Below are 13,862 nucleotides of genomic sequence, written 5' to 3' on the forward strand. Positions count from 1 at the left end.
AATTCTTAAACCAAAAATATGGAAAAGATCTATAAGGCAAAATTGAAAAAGGTGGTGCAAGTGTGGTATGCGCTGGCTGAGTTCCAGCAGGAGCTGTATCCTGAAAATTCCGCCGGCACTAGTAAAGTTGAGTCGGGCGATATAACTTTGGAAGAGATTGGATTATCCGTGAATGCTGGGGAATTCGAAAACCTTCTACAGTCCGTTGATATTGAACAGCATCTCGCTAGTCCCAAGGATCTGCCGGTGAGCACATTTCATCCATCCAAGGCATGCACTCAATCGCTAATTACAAAAGTTCCGAAAAAAGCCATGCAATTCAACTGTGTTCAGCGCGCAGTCGAAACGCAAGAGAGTAAGGCGAAACGAAATAAAGCGGTGAAACTTCGATACAACCGGCACAAGTATATGGATAACAAGCAGTACTCGGAGCTTGATGATTTGGTTCCGTATAGAGAAATGTTGCTCCAACTTCGGTTCTATGAGCCATTCAAGTACAAAGTTGGCCGTGCTTTGGGTCACCCGAAGTTCAGTCAGGAATACTACGTTCTCAGCTCACAGTATTTGACCGCCTTGAAAGATAAGATTCTTTGCAAATGCGATGATGGGCCTTATTATGATATCAGTAATACGGGAGCACAACCAAACGAGCAGGATGCTCAGCCGATGCCAAAGTCTGGATTTTTCTTTATACACGATACATTCTACAACGACCTGCGGGAAGAATCAAACTATGACTATTCGGAAGTAGTCCGGAAGTGGGCTGAACGACAGCAGATGATAGGTGAGCTACGGTCTGCACGGATGGAAGATACACGCTTTGGAGATCTGAAATTTCGCATTGGATATCCTCAGGTAGGATCGCCTTTATTTTTAATGCCCTATTGTCGTGTACAGTAAATATTGGTTTATTCTCGTTTCAGCTTTATCAGCATCAAGGGAATTGCGAGCATATTTTTGTGGTTTCCGATTGCCGCTTGCTGACGCCTTCCGATGTGCTATCAAGCGCTCGTTATCCCATTTTAAACTCCTTTAGTTTTCCCCGTGATGTTCCATGCAACATATGTGGACACACCGAAGCGCAGTTTATCCTAAAAAATAGCAACCGACACATTTTCGATCCGGCTTACATATGCGGTGCTTGCTTAGAATCGTACCATTACAAGGACGGTCAAAAGATAGGAGAGTTCGAGCTATATAAATTTTCGGGCACAAAATTTACTTTGAAAGACGATGAAACAGCGCTTTCTGATTCGAACGAGTAATAAAGAACTAAGATTACTCAAGAGATTACTTAACTTTACATTTATTGGGAGCGTGTCGTATCACACTTGACATGGCTTGCTTCACTTGTGTTTTTCCAACTGTGCACGCAGCTGCTGGTTGAAGTCATTCTCGACATTGTCGTCATCCCAATTATCCTCCCACACGCTAAGCTCTTCTTCGTCCTCCTTATTACCAACCCAATCTGAAACAAGAAACAATAGATCAGTAAGTTGCAATGGAGCAGCACTTCGAAAGATCCGGCATCAGCTTGCTATGGCAAAAATGGGTAACCTACCTTCCGCGGGGAACTCCTCAAACTCGTCGTCTTCTTCGAGCAAACCGAGGTCCAGCTTAGGTTTATCTTTGTTTTCCTTGTCCGACATGATGAATGCTTAATTTGTTTGAAAATTGAATTGAAATTGTTTCGATGAGCTTGCTTTTCGTGAACGTCCGACATGCACGACGGAATGACGAATCAAAACAACTCAATGAGCGTGGTTAGTGTTGGCAGCATCGGGATTCGGAAGACTTGACAGATTCAAAGGATTGGATCCCATTTGACAGATTCGGATCAGATTTGATTCACTTGGGATTTGAGTCAGATTTGATTTGATATCGAAGTCGCCTTTTCAGAGATGTATAAAAGAAGCATTTCTAAACGTCGGAATCGATTTTCGATCTCATCGAATTATGAATGGGTTTGAATCGAATGATTCAAATCCCACAGGGAATTGATTATCCCATCACTACACATTGTAACTAACTGCTAGTTACCGCGTGACTACATTAAGCGTACCATACCAAAAACCTGGTACGGTCTAGTGACAGCTTACCAGTGACGATGGTGCGATAGAAAGAGAGAAAAATCGTTTTTTACCACCTGAGCCGCAGCAGTTATAACTGCTAGTTACAATTTGAACCGTCGGTTCGTTCCATAATCAAGTCATCGGAGAGGTTCAACAGGTTCGTTTTATATTTATTTATATATCCAAATAAACCCTTCGATAAATGAAATGATTGAAATTACTTAAAAATAAGGACAAATACTAACTTGTTCACTATACAGGTATGATTAGTTAACGGAAGCGGGTACACAAAGATGTTTCCACAAATTCCATAATACTCCTGAAGGATAAGAAAATTATATCTCAAAAAGGATACATTGATGGTAGAAATTTCTTTATGGAAGTTTCCCTGGTATGTGATCCCATTTATAGTTGCAGATTCAATAATATCCTTGAAGGATAAACTGATAATCTTTCAAGGAGATTATAAACATCCAGCTATAAAAAATCTCAAACTATAGCATTGGATAATTCGAGCAAATCTCCTTTTTGTAGCAGAACCCACGAAGGGTTGTAAATATATATCACAAAATGTAGAATTGTCGTGGGAATGTCCTAGAATAATTGTTTTCCCCTCGAAAACAGGATTTTCCACAGGGAATTTATGGTAGAAAATTTGTGGTGGCCATTGCCCTGGTGTATGTGATCATATTTACATGCTGGACATTCCATAATACCCTTGAAGAATAAATAATGTATATCTCAAATTATAGCAAAGGATGGCTCGTGAAAATTATCCTTGAAAATTTGTTTTCATTATGAAAAAAGGATATCCCACAGGACATTTGTAGGATATTTTTCATTATGGCATTTTCCCTGGTACATGTGATCCCATTTATAACTGAACATTCAATGATATCCTTGAAGGATAAACTGATAATCTTTCACGGATATTATTGAACATCCAGCTATACATAATCTCAAACTATAGCATTGGATAATTCGAGCAAATCTCCTTTTTGTAGCAGAACCCTCGAGGGGTTGTAAATATATATCACAAAATGTAGAATTGTCGTGGGAATGTCCTAGAATAATTGTTTTCCCCTCGAAAACAGGATTTTCCACAGGGAATTTATGGTAGAAAATTTGTTATGGCCATTGCCCTGGTGTATGTGATCATATTTACATGCTGGACATTCCATAATACCCTTGAAGAATAAATAATGTATATCTCAAATTATAGCAAAGGATGGCTCGTGAAAATTATCCTTGAAAATTTGTTTTCATTATGAAAAAAGGATATCCCACAGGACATTTGTAGGACATTTTTCTTTATGGCATTTTCCCTGGTACATGTGATCCCATTTATAATTGAACATTCAATGATATCCTTGAAGGATAAACTGATAATCTTTCACGGATATTATTGAACATCCAGCTATACATAATCTCAAACTATAGCATTGGATAATTCGAGCAAATCTCCTTTTTGTAGCAGAACCCTCGAGGGGTTGTAAATATATATCACAAAATGTAGAATTGTCGTGGGAATGTCCTAGAATAATTGTTTTCCCCGTTAAAACAGGATTTTGCACAGGGAATTTATGGTAGGAAATTTGTGGTGGCCATTGCCCTGGTGTATGTGATCAAATTTACATGCGGGTCACTCCATAATACCCTTGAAGAATAAATAATGTAAATCTCAAATTATAGCAAAGGATGGCTCGTGAAAATTATCCTTGCAAATTTGTTTTCATTATGAAAAAAGGATATTCCACAGGACATTTATAGAATATTTTTCATTATGGCATTTTCCCTGGTACATGTGATCCCATTGATAGCTGCAAATTCAATAATATTCTTGAAGGATAAATTGATAATCTTTCACGGATATTATTGACAATCCAGCTATACATAATCTCAAACTATAGCATTGGATAATTCGAGCAAATCTCCTTTTTGTAGCAGAACCCTCGAGGGGTTGTAAATATATATCACAAAATGTAGAATTGTCGTGGGAATGTCCTAGAATAATTGTTTTCCCCGTTAAAACAGGATTTTCCACAAGGAATTTATGGTAGGAAATTTGTGGTGGCCATTGCCCTGGTGTATGTGATCAAATTTACATGCGGGTCACTCCATAATACCCTTGAAGAATAAATAATGTAAATCTCAAATTATAGCAAAGGATGGCTCGTGAAAATTATCCTTGCAAATTTGTTTTCATTATGAAAAAAGGATATTCCACAGGACATTTATAGAATATTTTTCATTATGGCATTTTCCCTGGTACATGTGATCCCATTTATAGCTGCAAATTCAATAATATTCTTGAAGGATAAATTGATAATCTTTCACGGATATTATTGACAATCCAGCTATACATAATCTCAAACTATAGCATTGGATAATTCGAGCAAATCTCCTTTTTGTAGCAGAACCCTCGAGGGGTTGTAAATATATATCACAAAATGTAGAATTGTCGTGGGAATGTCCTAGAATAATTGTTTTCCCCGTTAAAACAGGATTTTCCACAGGGAATTTATGGTAGAAAATTTGTGGTGGCCATTGCCCTGGTGTATGTGATCAAATTTACATGCGGGTCACTCCATAATACCCTTGAAGAATAAATAATGTAAATCTCAAATTATAGCAAAGGATGGCTCGTGAAAATTATCCTTGCAAATTTGTTTTCATTATGAAAAAAGGATATTCCACAGGACATTTATAGAATATTTTTCATTATGGCATTTTCCCTGGTACATGTGATCCCATTTATAGCTGCAAATTCAATAATATTCTTGAAGGATAAATTGATAATCTTTCACGGATATTATTGAAAATCCAGCTATACATAATCTAAAACTATAGCTTTGGATAATACGAGCAAATCTCTTTTTTGTAGCAGAACCCTCGAGGGGTTGTAAATATATATCACAAAATGTAGAATTGTCGTGGGAATGTCCTAGAATAATTGTTTTCCCCTCGAAAACAGGATTTTGCACAGGGAATTTATGGTAGAAAATTTGTGGTGGCCAATGCCCTGGTGTATGTGATCATATTTACATGCTGGTCATTCCATAATACCCTTGAAGAATAAAAAATGTATATCTTAAATTATGGCTAAAGTTGACTCGTGAAAATTATCCTTGAAAATTTGTTTTCATTATGAAAAAAGGATATTCCACAGGACATTCATAGGATATTTTTCGTTATGGTATTTTCCCTGGTACATGTGATCCCATTTATAGCTGCAAATTCAATAATATCCTTGAAGGATGAATTGATATTCCTTCAATTGCACTGAATTCAATAATATCCTTGAAGGATGAATTGATATTTCTTCAAGGATATTATTGAACATCCAGGTATAAATAATCTCAAACTATAGCATTTTATAATTCGAGCAAATCTTCCGTTTGTAGTAGAACCCTCGAAGAGTTGTAAATTTATTTCACAAAATGTAGAATTATCGAGGGAATGTCCTAGAATAATTGTTTATCCCTTTGAAAACAGGAAGTTCAACAGGAAATTTATGGTAGAAAATTTGTTTTTTCAATTGCCCTAGCATATGTGATCAAATTTACATTCTGGACTTTCCATAATACCTTAGAAGAATAAACAATTGTACATCTCAGATTATAGCAAAGGATGGCTCGTGAAATTATCCTTGAACATTTGTTTTCATTATGGAAAAAGGATATTCCACAGGACATTTGTAGGATATTTTTCATTATGGCATTTTCCCTGGTACATGTGATCCCATTTACAGTATTTTCAGTCATACAATTGCTAGTTCCAACCGGTTAATTGAACCATCCAAACGCTGCGGTGATTCATACACCTGCTGAATTGCGGCTTGCAAGCATACAGTGGCGAGATCCAATCGCTGAGGGGAATCATCGAAGCGAATTGTGGCGGCTGCCAACCGGTTGCAAATTTGCGGTTATTTGGCAACCTTGCAATGACGGCGCTGTTTACCGCACATTCAAATGTCTTAGACAAATAACCGTTAGATGTCGTATAAAAGTGATAAAGAAGTACGTTTAAACGAAATATCGTAATTAGTTGTTACGCAAAAACTATTATGTCAAAAACTGAATATGTTTTTTCCTATCAACGCGTTCCATTAATTGTTTAGCATGACATCTAACGGTCATTTGTGTAACACATTTGAATGTGCGGTGAACAGCGCCGCCATTGCAAAGTTGCCAGACAACAGCAAATTTGCTACCGGTTGGGAGCCGCCACAAATAGCTTCGATGATTTCCCTCAGCGATTGGATCTCGCCACTATATGCTTGTAAGCCGCAATTGAGCAGGTGTATGAATCACCGCAGCGTTTGGATGGTTCAATTAACCGGTTGAAACTAGCAATTGTATGACTGAAAATACTGTATAACTGAACATTCAATGATATCCTTGAAGGATAAACTGATAATCTTTCACGGATATTATTGAACATCCAGCTATACATAATCTCAAACTATAGCATTGGATAATTCGAGCAAATCTCCTTTTTGTAGCAGAACCCTCGAGGGGTTGTAAATATATATCACAAAATGTAGAATTGTCGTGGGAATGTCCTAGAATAATTGTTTTCCCCTCTAAAACAGGATTTTCCACAGGGAATTTATGGTAGAAAATTTGTTATGGTCAATGCCCTGGTGTATGTGATCAAATTTACATGCGGGTCACTCCATAATACCCTTGAAGAATAAATAATGTAAATCTCAAATTATAGCAAAGGATGGCTCGTAAAAATTATCCTTGCAAATTTGTTTTCATTATGAAAAAAGGATATTCCACAGGAGATTTATAGAATATTTTTCATTATGGCATTTTCCCTGGTACATGTGATCCCATTGATAGCTGCAAATTCAATAATATCCTTGAAGAATAAACTGATAATCTTTCACGGATATTATTGAACATCCAGCTATACATAATCTCAAACTATAGCTTTGGATAATTCGAGCAAATCTCCTTTTTGTAGCAGAACCCTCGAGGGGTTGTAAATATATATCACAAAATGTAGAATTGTCGTGGGAATGTCCTAGAATAATTGTTTTCCCCTCGAAAACAGGATTTTCCACAGGGAATTTACGGTAGAAAATTTGTGGTGGCCATTGGCCTGGTGTATGTGATCATATTTACATGCTGGACATTCCATAATACCCTTGAAGAATAAATAATGTATATCTCAAATTATAGCAAAGGATGGCTCGTGAAAATTATCCTTGAAAATTTGTTTTCCTTATGAAAAAAGGATATTCCACAGGACATTTATAGAAGAAATTTCTTTATGGCAATTTTCCTGGTTTATGTGATCCAATTTATAGCTGAACATTCAATAATATCCTTGAAGGATGAATTGATATTCCTTCAGGGATATTATTAAATATCCAGCTATAAACAATCCCGAAGTATAGCATTGCATAATTCGAGGAAATCTCCCTGAAAAGTGAGGATTTTGTAGGAAAAGTCCCCAATAACGCAAACTAAAGGATATTCCCAAGGAAACTTTTCACCATGCTCAGTGGGGTTGATGAATTGTAAACGATACGTGAAATTTATTCCATAAAGTACATTTCTAAATGCGCGGAAAGGACACTTGCCAAGTTGTGCTTTATTTCCTGACTGAAGAGCTGAATTGTAAATGGTACCAAGAAAAGCGTTTGTAGTTTAAAATGTTTTCGTAGTTTGAAGCTGCAAAAGCACAACTCAATTAAAATTGTATGAGTAACTTAAGAAATCCAACACAATGTTCGAAGGCCACCATATCCCAGATCAGTTTCCGTTATGTCCTTGCAGATAAACTTTGTGTAGTTTATATTGCATTTGTCCCAGCAAATATACATAGTAATTGAAGGCCGGATAATTTTAATACCTCATGCTGTTCGAATGATGAGTCTTCTCACAATGTATCTACGTAAAAGGTTCAGATAAAGGGCTATGGGATGGCAGACTAGTTTTGCCCTTTCCTTTCGTTTCACCCGAAGGTAGCCCGACACACCACTATTTCGTTTCAGCCGTATCTATCGATCGTAATATTCTACCCGTGGCACTCTTTCCAAGGTGACGCCCGGTTGCGGGAAGGAACTTCCGTAGCGGAAAATAACTTTTCGCCAACTCGATTTAGGTTTTACGAAACCCTGGAGCACGAAATTGGCCTGCTCGCCGCCGTGTCCAATTGGCGGGCGCAACCGAAGGCGCGTTTTGAGCATAAAAACTCATTTCCGAAAAATGATCAACCATTTCCCAATTGCAGCCGGAGGGATAAAGGTGGGCCGTGTTGCAACGACGGTGGCGCCTCGAGGCAGAAGCAAGCATTAATTGTTTTATGTTCCCCAATAAAACTTTACGACCAAACTCGGGTCTTTTTTCAGCGGCAACCAAGGGTCGGCCAATCGGTTTGCGGATAGGATCGGTTAAAGTAAAGCCAGGTATGGTCTCATATGGTAAAACGACGTTCTGGACCGCTTGTGCTGCGCAGCGTTGCTGTTGGGTTTTATTTACCCTGCCCTGCACGTGTGTTTCCCAAGCACCTAACCATCTTAATTCTTCTACGGTTTTCATAGCTGGATTTTTCTGTTAAACCAATAATTACTTACAGTTTGTGTTTTGGTTTTATTATTGTAGTACAAGGAGGAGTTTGTGTGTACGTTGTCTATTTTGGAGCTACGTGAGTTTTAAATTTTATCGCAGATTTGGTTAAAATTCAGGTAATATCGAGTTTCAAAATTGGTGATGATTACCTGCGTGTTGATCTTTACATACATAAGAACAAGTTCAACAACATTTTTCCCATTACCGTTCATCACTTGAAGACAGAAAACATGGCCAACATATTAGATCTTCCGACTGAGGTAAGATGTTTACTACACAAAAACCTCGCTCATTTTCACTCTTTGATTTTGCTTTATTTTCAGATTTTAGACATTATTTTCGATTATTTGCTACTTGAAGATCGAAAGGTCGCCAAATTGGTCTGCCACCAGTGGAATCATCAACTTTCCGCGCTTCGTTACTGGAAGTCGTTGAAGCTGTGCGTCACGCCAAAATTCCTATTGGAGTATCCATTTCGTGACATTCTGAAGATCATCAGCCAAAACAAACATCAATGCGTTGAGGTGTATAGCTTCTGCGATTTCAAAACCCACGAGTCCCGAAATTCGATGAGGTTATTATTGCAGCTGCTACAAGCTAGCCATTTTTCGCTTCGGGAACTTTCTTTCGAGCACTGTTCGGAGCTGAGTATGTCCACCACATTCGATGTACTAGGCAATACAAAGATAACAAGAACTACTCTTCGGCATCTCAGAGTGATATTAAATTTCGGCATTAGCGGTGTTTGTTCGACGCGTATTCCGCGCGTATCAATCGTGTCCGGTGCCCTTGCTTTTGTGACCAATTTGGAGGTGAGCCTCGTGAACTCGTCCTGTGTGGAATTGGTCAGCAGTTTCTCCAAACAATTGACACACCTTAAGTTGTTAGTATATAAGCAGGACTTGCTGATCCACTGTTTGAACGAAATCCAATTTCCCGTTCTTCAGTCTCTCAGCATGTCAACGGCCGATACGGCGGTGATAGATTTAGTCCAACCGAGTGATCTTGGCGATAAGTGTTGGCGTACGTTGGAAAGGTTGGAAACGTTGAGGATTTCTGATGGTACGCTGCTTTACATGGTACTGGCCGAAATGCTTCAGCACTGTCGGATCCTTACGTATCTGGCAATCGAACAATGTAATATTTCCTTTCAGTGTATCCATAAAATCAATACTCTGGTGGGGCTGAAGGTATATTGAACCTCTATTATTTTAAGGATAAGAAATTTTTTCTAATATTCACGATCTCCTTACAGAACCTACAGTTGAATGTGTTTCGATGCATCGGCAGCACAGGCAGGAGTACTCCAACATTAAACTTACCCAACCTGGAACATTTACATCTATCGACAGAGCTCGACGTTCGGTTGGGTAAGCTGTTGCCACAAGCGATATCGTTTGTGGTAGAAAACCCTGCACAATCGTTTTGTCCGAAATCCATTTTGTCAGAGGTAGGCGTTTACAGTTGAGGTACTTGATTCCATTTCATAGCTTTATCGATATTATTTCCACAGGTAAAAAGGATTGTTCAAATTGATGGGCGTATCCTGCGTAGACTTGTCCTCAAGCAGGTCAATCTCGATCGGGAAGCATGCACTTGTCTGAATGCATTGTTGATTGACGTACTGAGTTTTGAAAACTGTAATATTGTGAGTATTACTGGTCCATAGTAGCGTCCCAAGCACGGCTTTACTCTATCTTTTCTTTTCCTCTTTTCTGCCATCAGGACGGATATTTCCTACAACTGCTAGAACAGCAACAGCCTCGTAGAAAAATTCGCAGGATTCTAATGGACGACTGTGCCATTGCCTTCGACGATGTTAGCCACTACCCAGTGCGAACGGTTCATGAATTGCGTGTGAAGAATCCCTTTATTGAAATAGCCGTAATAAGACAGCGGTTGAATAGGAAATGGTGAACCGCATGCATTAATTCAAAGTTACATTAACAAAGGTTAACTGGTTTTCCAAAACCTTGTATATACCTATAACCGATAAAAGCATGTATATGTATTCAGAAGCAAATAAATTCCCTCTTTTGTAGCTACAGCTATTACTTTATATGGATTTTGTGTTCTATTAAGTGTTTATTGCTTGGATTTATCCATTTCTATGCTTCGATTTGAGAAAGAAATGTCTATCTACTGATAATAATTCGAAGGAATTATTTTTGAACCGCGCCTTTTATTTCTCCATTACACATTAATGGTGCTAAGAAGCAATGGAATACTAAAGAAGATAACATACAACACTTTGCTTCAGCAAACGGCATCGAATCGAGCTTTGAAATGGACGGCTTGATTTATTTCTATCACGATTATCCGTACACCTCCAAGGCAGCATAGAATTCATGTATCCCTACACAAAGAAGAAAATGCTTTGATAAAGCATCGAGATAAAGCGTGCGCAAAAGGAGCGATGTTTTTGTTGAAACACAACGAACGCATTTCGCGGTGACCTGATTTATCTAACGACTCGGATGCTCGGTTTCAATTGGTTTGTTTCTTGATTGGAAAAGATCCCTAAAAGCATCCCACCCCGCGGGGAGGAAAAGTGCGTCCACATTATGGAGTTGTACACGGTTTAATTCAATTAGCTCGCCGAGACACTTTACGTGACGGGGTTTACGGTTGGTTCGTCTTGGGTGCGATGAACCTTGCTCTGTGCAGAAGGAAGAAGAAAGTAGGACAGCTTGAACTGTACGATAGGAGAATTAAAATGTGTCTTTCCCGAACAGTACGACCGTTTTGCCGACGTTTGCACTCGTGGCGAGACATAATTGATCGAAACGTGCGCCAACGATGCTGATCGAATCGGGATAAGAATTTACTCAACATCCAGCGCGATTGTAGAATGATGTGCCCAAGCGCCAACATGTTGTACGGGGACAACTATTTTCTCCAGCAAACCGCTACGACCAGCAACAAGCACTCAGGGAATGTGCGGACTCCGGTCAGAATGTTGCACGCTTTTTGCCATTTTGTTGGGAATTCGGCGACCGTTCTAACGCGAGGTCTAAAACGTCCCGACGTGGTTCCGGTTGCTCCCTACGGAAGCAATTTCGGTGCGTATCATTAAGCTCGTAGGTAAGCGGAGGGATCGGGAGCCGGCGCCCACATGGTGAAATGTTAGACATCAATCATAAACCACCGACAACCGACCGTCCTCCGCCGCCGGTGGAATGTCGTGCAGGTGCGGATTATCCCCCGAATGAACGGCATGAATTATGTAGCCGAACCGCGGCACACGGCCGACATGGCGGAAAAGTACGTATTCATGTTCCGAAATTGAGCCCGCGGGACCGATGAGGATGTTTTTCGGCATTTTTATTTTTTATTTTTCCATTTGGTTATTTTTAACATGCATCGCCTTCGTGTTGCGCCAAGGAAATGTTCACTCGGGAGGCGAAATTCTATTTTACCGGCGGAGAAGATACTGGCAAACGGTGGAAACGAACGTTCCGGTTTTATTTAATTCTTCCCGGCCGCACCCGGTCGTTGCGCTATTGTTGTGCGAATAAATCACGTGTGGAAGAGTCGACAAAAAGGACCGGGCGCCTCCATGCATAAACATCTTCGGCGTGTGGAAAACCATGTTTCATTTCCATGTCTGTATTTAAGGCGATAAATAATCAATTTGAAACGGTGCGCCCGGTGTACAAGAAACATGTCGAATTGGATATATTTTTAAAATATGCTTTGACGGAGGTGTTTTCTATAATACAGCAAATCACCAAACGGACCGGTTGGAGGTTTGTCCGATTGCGGGATTCATGAATCAAAGAAATTCGCTGTTTTCTCTTTGTTCCAGCTCGTTTTAGTTGGGCCAAAGTGCATTAGTGCTACGTTCGCCGATAGTTAGCCCGCGAGGATGAAGATGCCCACTCCGTAGTTCATCGGTTGGTGAAAGTTTTAATAAGATAAGTTTGGGAAAATTAAAACTTTTCGCCAAGATGACGTGAGCGACATGCCAAGTGGATAGTATGGGCGCGAATTCGTGCATTTAGATAGAAACTCTTCGTAACGGATCATCGCTCACGGAATGGGAGATTTTTTGGGACGGACACGCGGAAAACTTGTGTAGCAGGTACAGGTTTTCTTTTCCTAGTCCAAAGTGAAGATGAAAACTCAAACTTTTCTCTGGTACCACATAGATTTGACACAAAATTAAGGAGTAAATTAAATCTATATTTGGAAACCAAAATGTGCGGAGTGCTTTAAACATTGACCGATCCTGTTTGCCATCAAACGGTACGGAATAATTGATCGCTGACGTGAGAAGAAAAACTCGCCATAGGGCAACCGCAAACGGGTGGTTTTGTTGAAATATTTCACCCCACAATGACAGTGAAAAGGCATTATCACACCGTATGTGCGTTATGATGCATTGCATAATAAATTACATCGTACATCCGGTGGCGCTGTGTGGTGCAGTCTGGCCTAACAAATGCGCCATGAGTCAGGATGTTGGGTACAAATTATGGTTATTTCCACAGTTGATTTTCACTTGTGAGCTTAGGATGTAGTTTAGCCACCAATGTTCCATGTTTGAAGTTGGATTGTTGAATTGTAAATTTATTTATACAAAAACCAGCCTCCTCTTAGGGTAGGTTAGTTTAGATAATATTGTTTTAGCTCATAAAAATGATGATTTAAAAAATCAAATTTGCCTAATGCCTCTAAAGATGTTCTTTGATTATTTTTCCAATGCAATTATAAACACCCACAATTTTTTTCCTGAACGATGGTTAGGTTATCGATTTTATCCCATGTTTAAATCAGACTTGTTTTTCCCGCAGGCCCCACATTCGTTGGTCACAATCTCGGTACAATAACTTAAACGCAAACCTCGGCCATCATTTAGACCAGCAGTCCGAGGGGAACCTAGGCTCCGGACGAACGGCCAGACGGTTCCTATGGGAGCTCTGCTCCCTGGGAAGAGGGAAGGTTGGCTTTCTAGGAATCGCGGGTGTTTGAAAAACGGTCCGCAATTAAGCTAAAAGGGATCACATTCGCGCGCGTACAGCCGATGCCCGATGGGGAGACTGAGTACAGGAGAAAAAAAAGGTTACCACCCTCCTTTTATGCTTCTGCCTGCCCATCCGCAATGGTCCGCGGGAGTCAGATTTTTACCGATCCTGTGCCATTGTCCGAGCGCCCCGGAACGTCCATACGGTTGGTCCACTGAATAAATCAACCCGAAGGC

At 39.7% G+C, this 13,862-nt stretch overlaps 2 protein-coding genes across 2 annotated transcripts; one reads left to right on the forward strand and one right to left on the reverse strand.

Annotated features, from left to right (window-relative positions):
* Positions 1–1,290, forward strand: LOC131271680 (snRNA-activating protein complex subunit 3). Its single transcript, XM_058273187.1, has 2 exons — positions 1–855; positions 924–1,290. The coding sequence occupies exons 1-2, from the start codon at positions 19–21 to the stop codon at positions 1,263–1,265; spliced, it is 1,179 nt and encodes a 392-aa protein (XP_058129170.1). The 5' UTR covers positions 1–18; the 3' UTR covers positions 1,266–1,290.
* LOC131271681 (26S proteasome complex subunit SEM1) lies at positions 1,283–1,741 on the reverse strand. The gene is made up of 2 exons (XM_058273188.1): positions 1,562–1,741; positions 1,283–1,468 (listed from the first exon to the last, which is right to left on the reverse strand). Exons 1-2 carry the CDS (start codon positions 1,647–1,649, stop codon positions 1,347–1,349), a joined length of 210 nt encoding a protein of 69 aa, XP_058129171.1. The 5' UTR covers positions 1,650–1,741; the 3' UTR covers positions 1,283–1,346.
* Between the last annotated feature and the right edge of the window lie 12,121 nt (positions 1,742–13,862).

Source organism: Anopheles coustani, chromosome 3 (assembly GCF_943734705.1).
Source record: "Anopheles coustani chromosome 3, idAnoCousDA_361_x.2, whole genome shotgun sequence".
Taxonomy (NCBI): Eukaryota; Metazoa; Arthropoda; class Insecta; order Diptera; family Culicidae; genus Anopheles; species Anopheles coustani.

Excerpts from the sequence above, each read along its gene's own strand:
- LOC131271680 (XM_058273187.1), top strand. The coding sequence starts at position 19 with ATGGAAAAGATCTATAAGGCAAAATTGAAAAAGGTGGTGCAAGTGTGG. Across the intron at positions 856-923 it reads TTCGCATTGGATATCCTCAG|CTTTATCAGCATCAAGGGAA; the intron begins GTAGGATCGCCT and ends TTCTCGTTTCAG.
- LOC131271681 (XM_058273188.1), bottom strand. The coding sequence starts at position 1,649 with ATGTCGGACAAGGAAAACAAAGATAAACCTAAGCTGGACCTCGGTTTG. Across the intron at positions 1,469-1,561 it reads TGAGGAGTTCCCCGCGGAAG|ATTGGGTTGGTAATAAGGAG; the intron begins GTAGGTTACCCA and ends TTCTTGTTTCAG.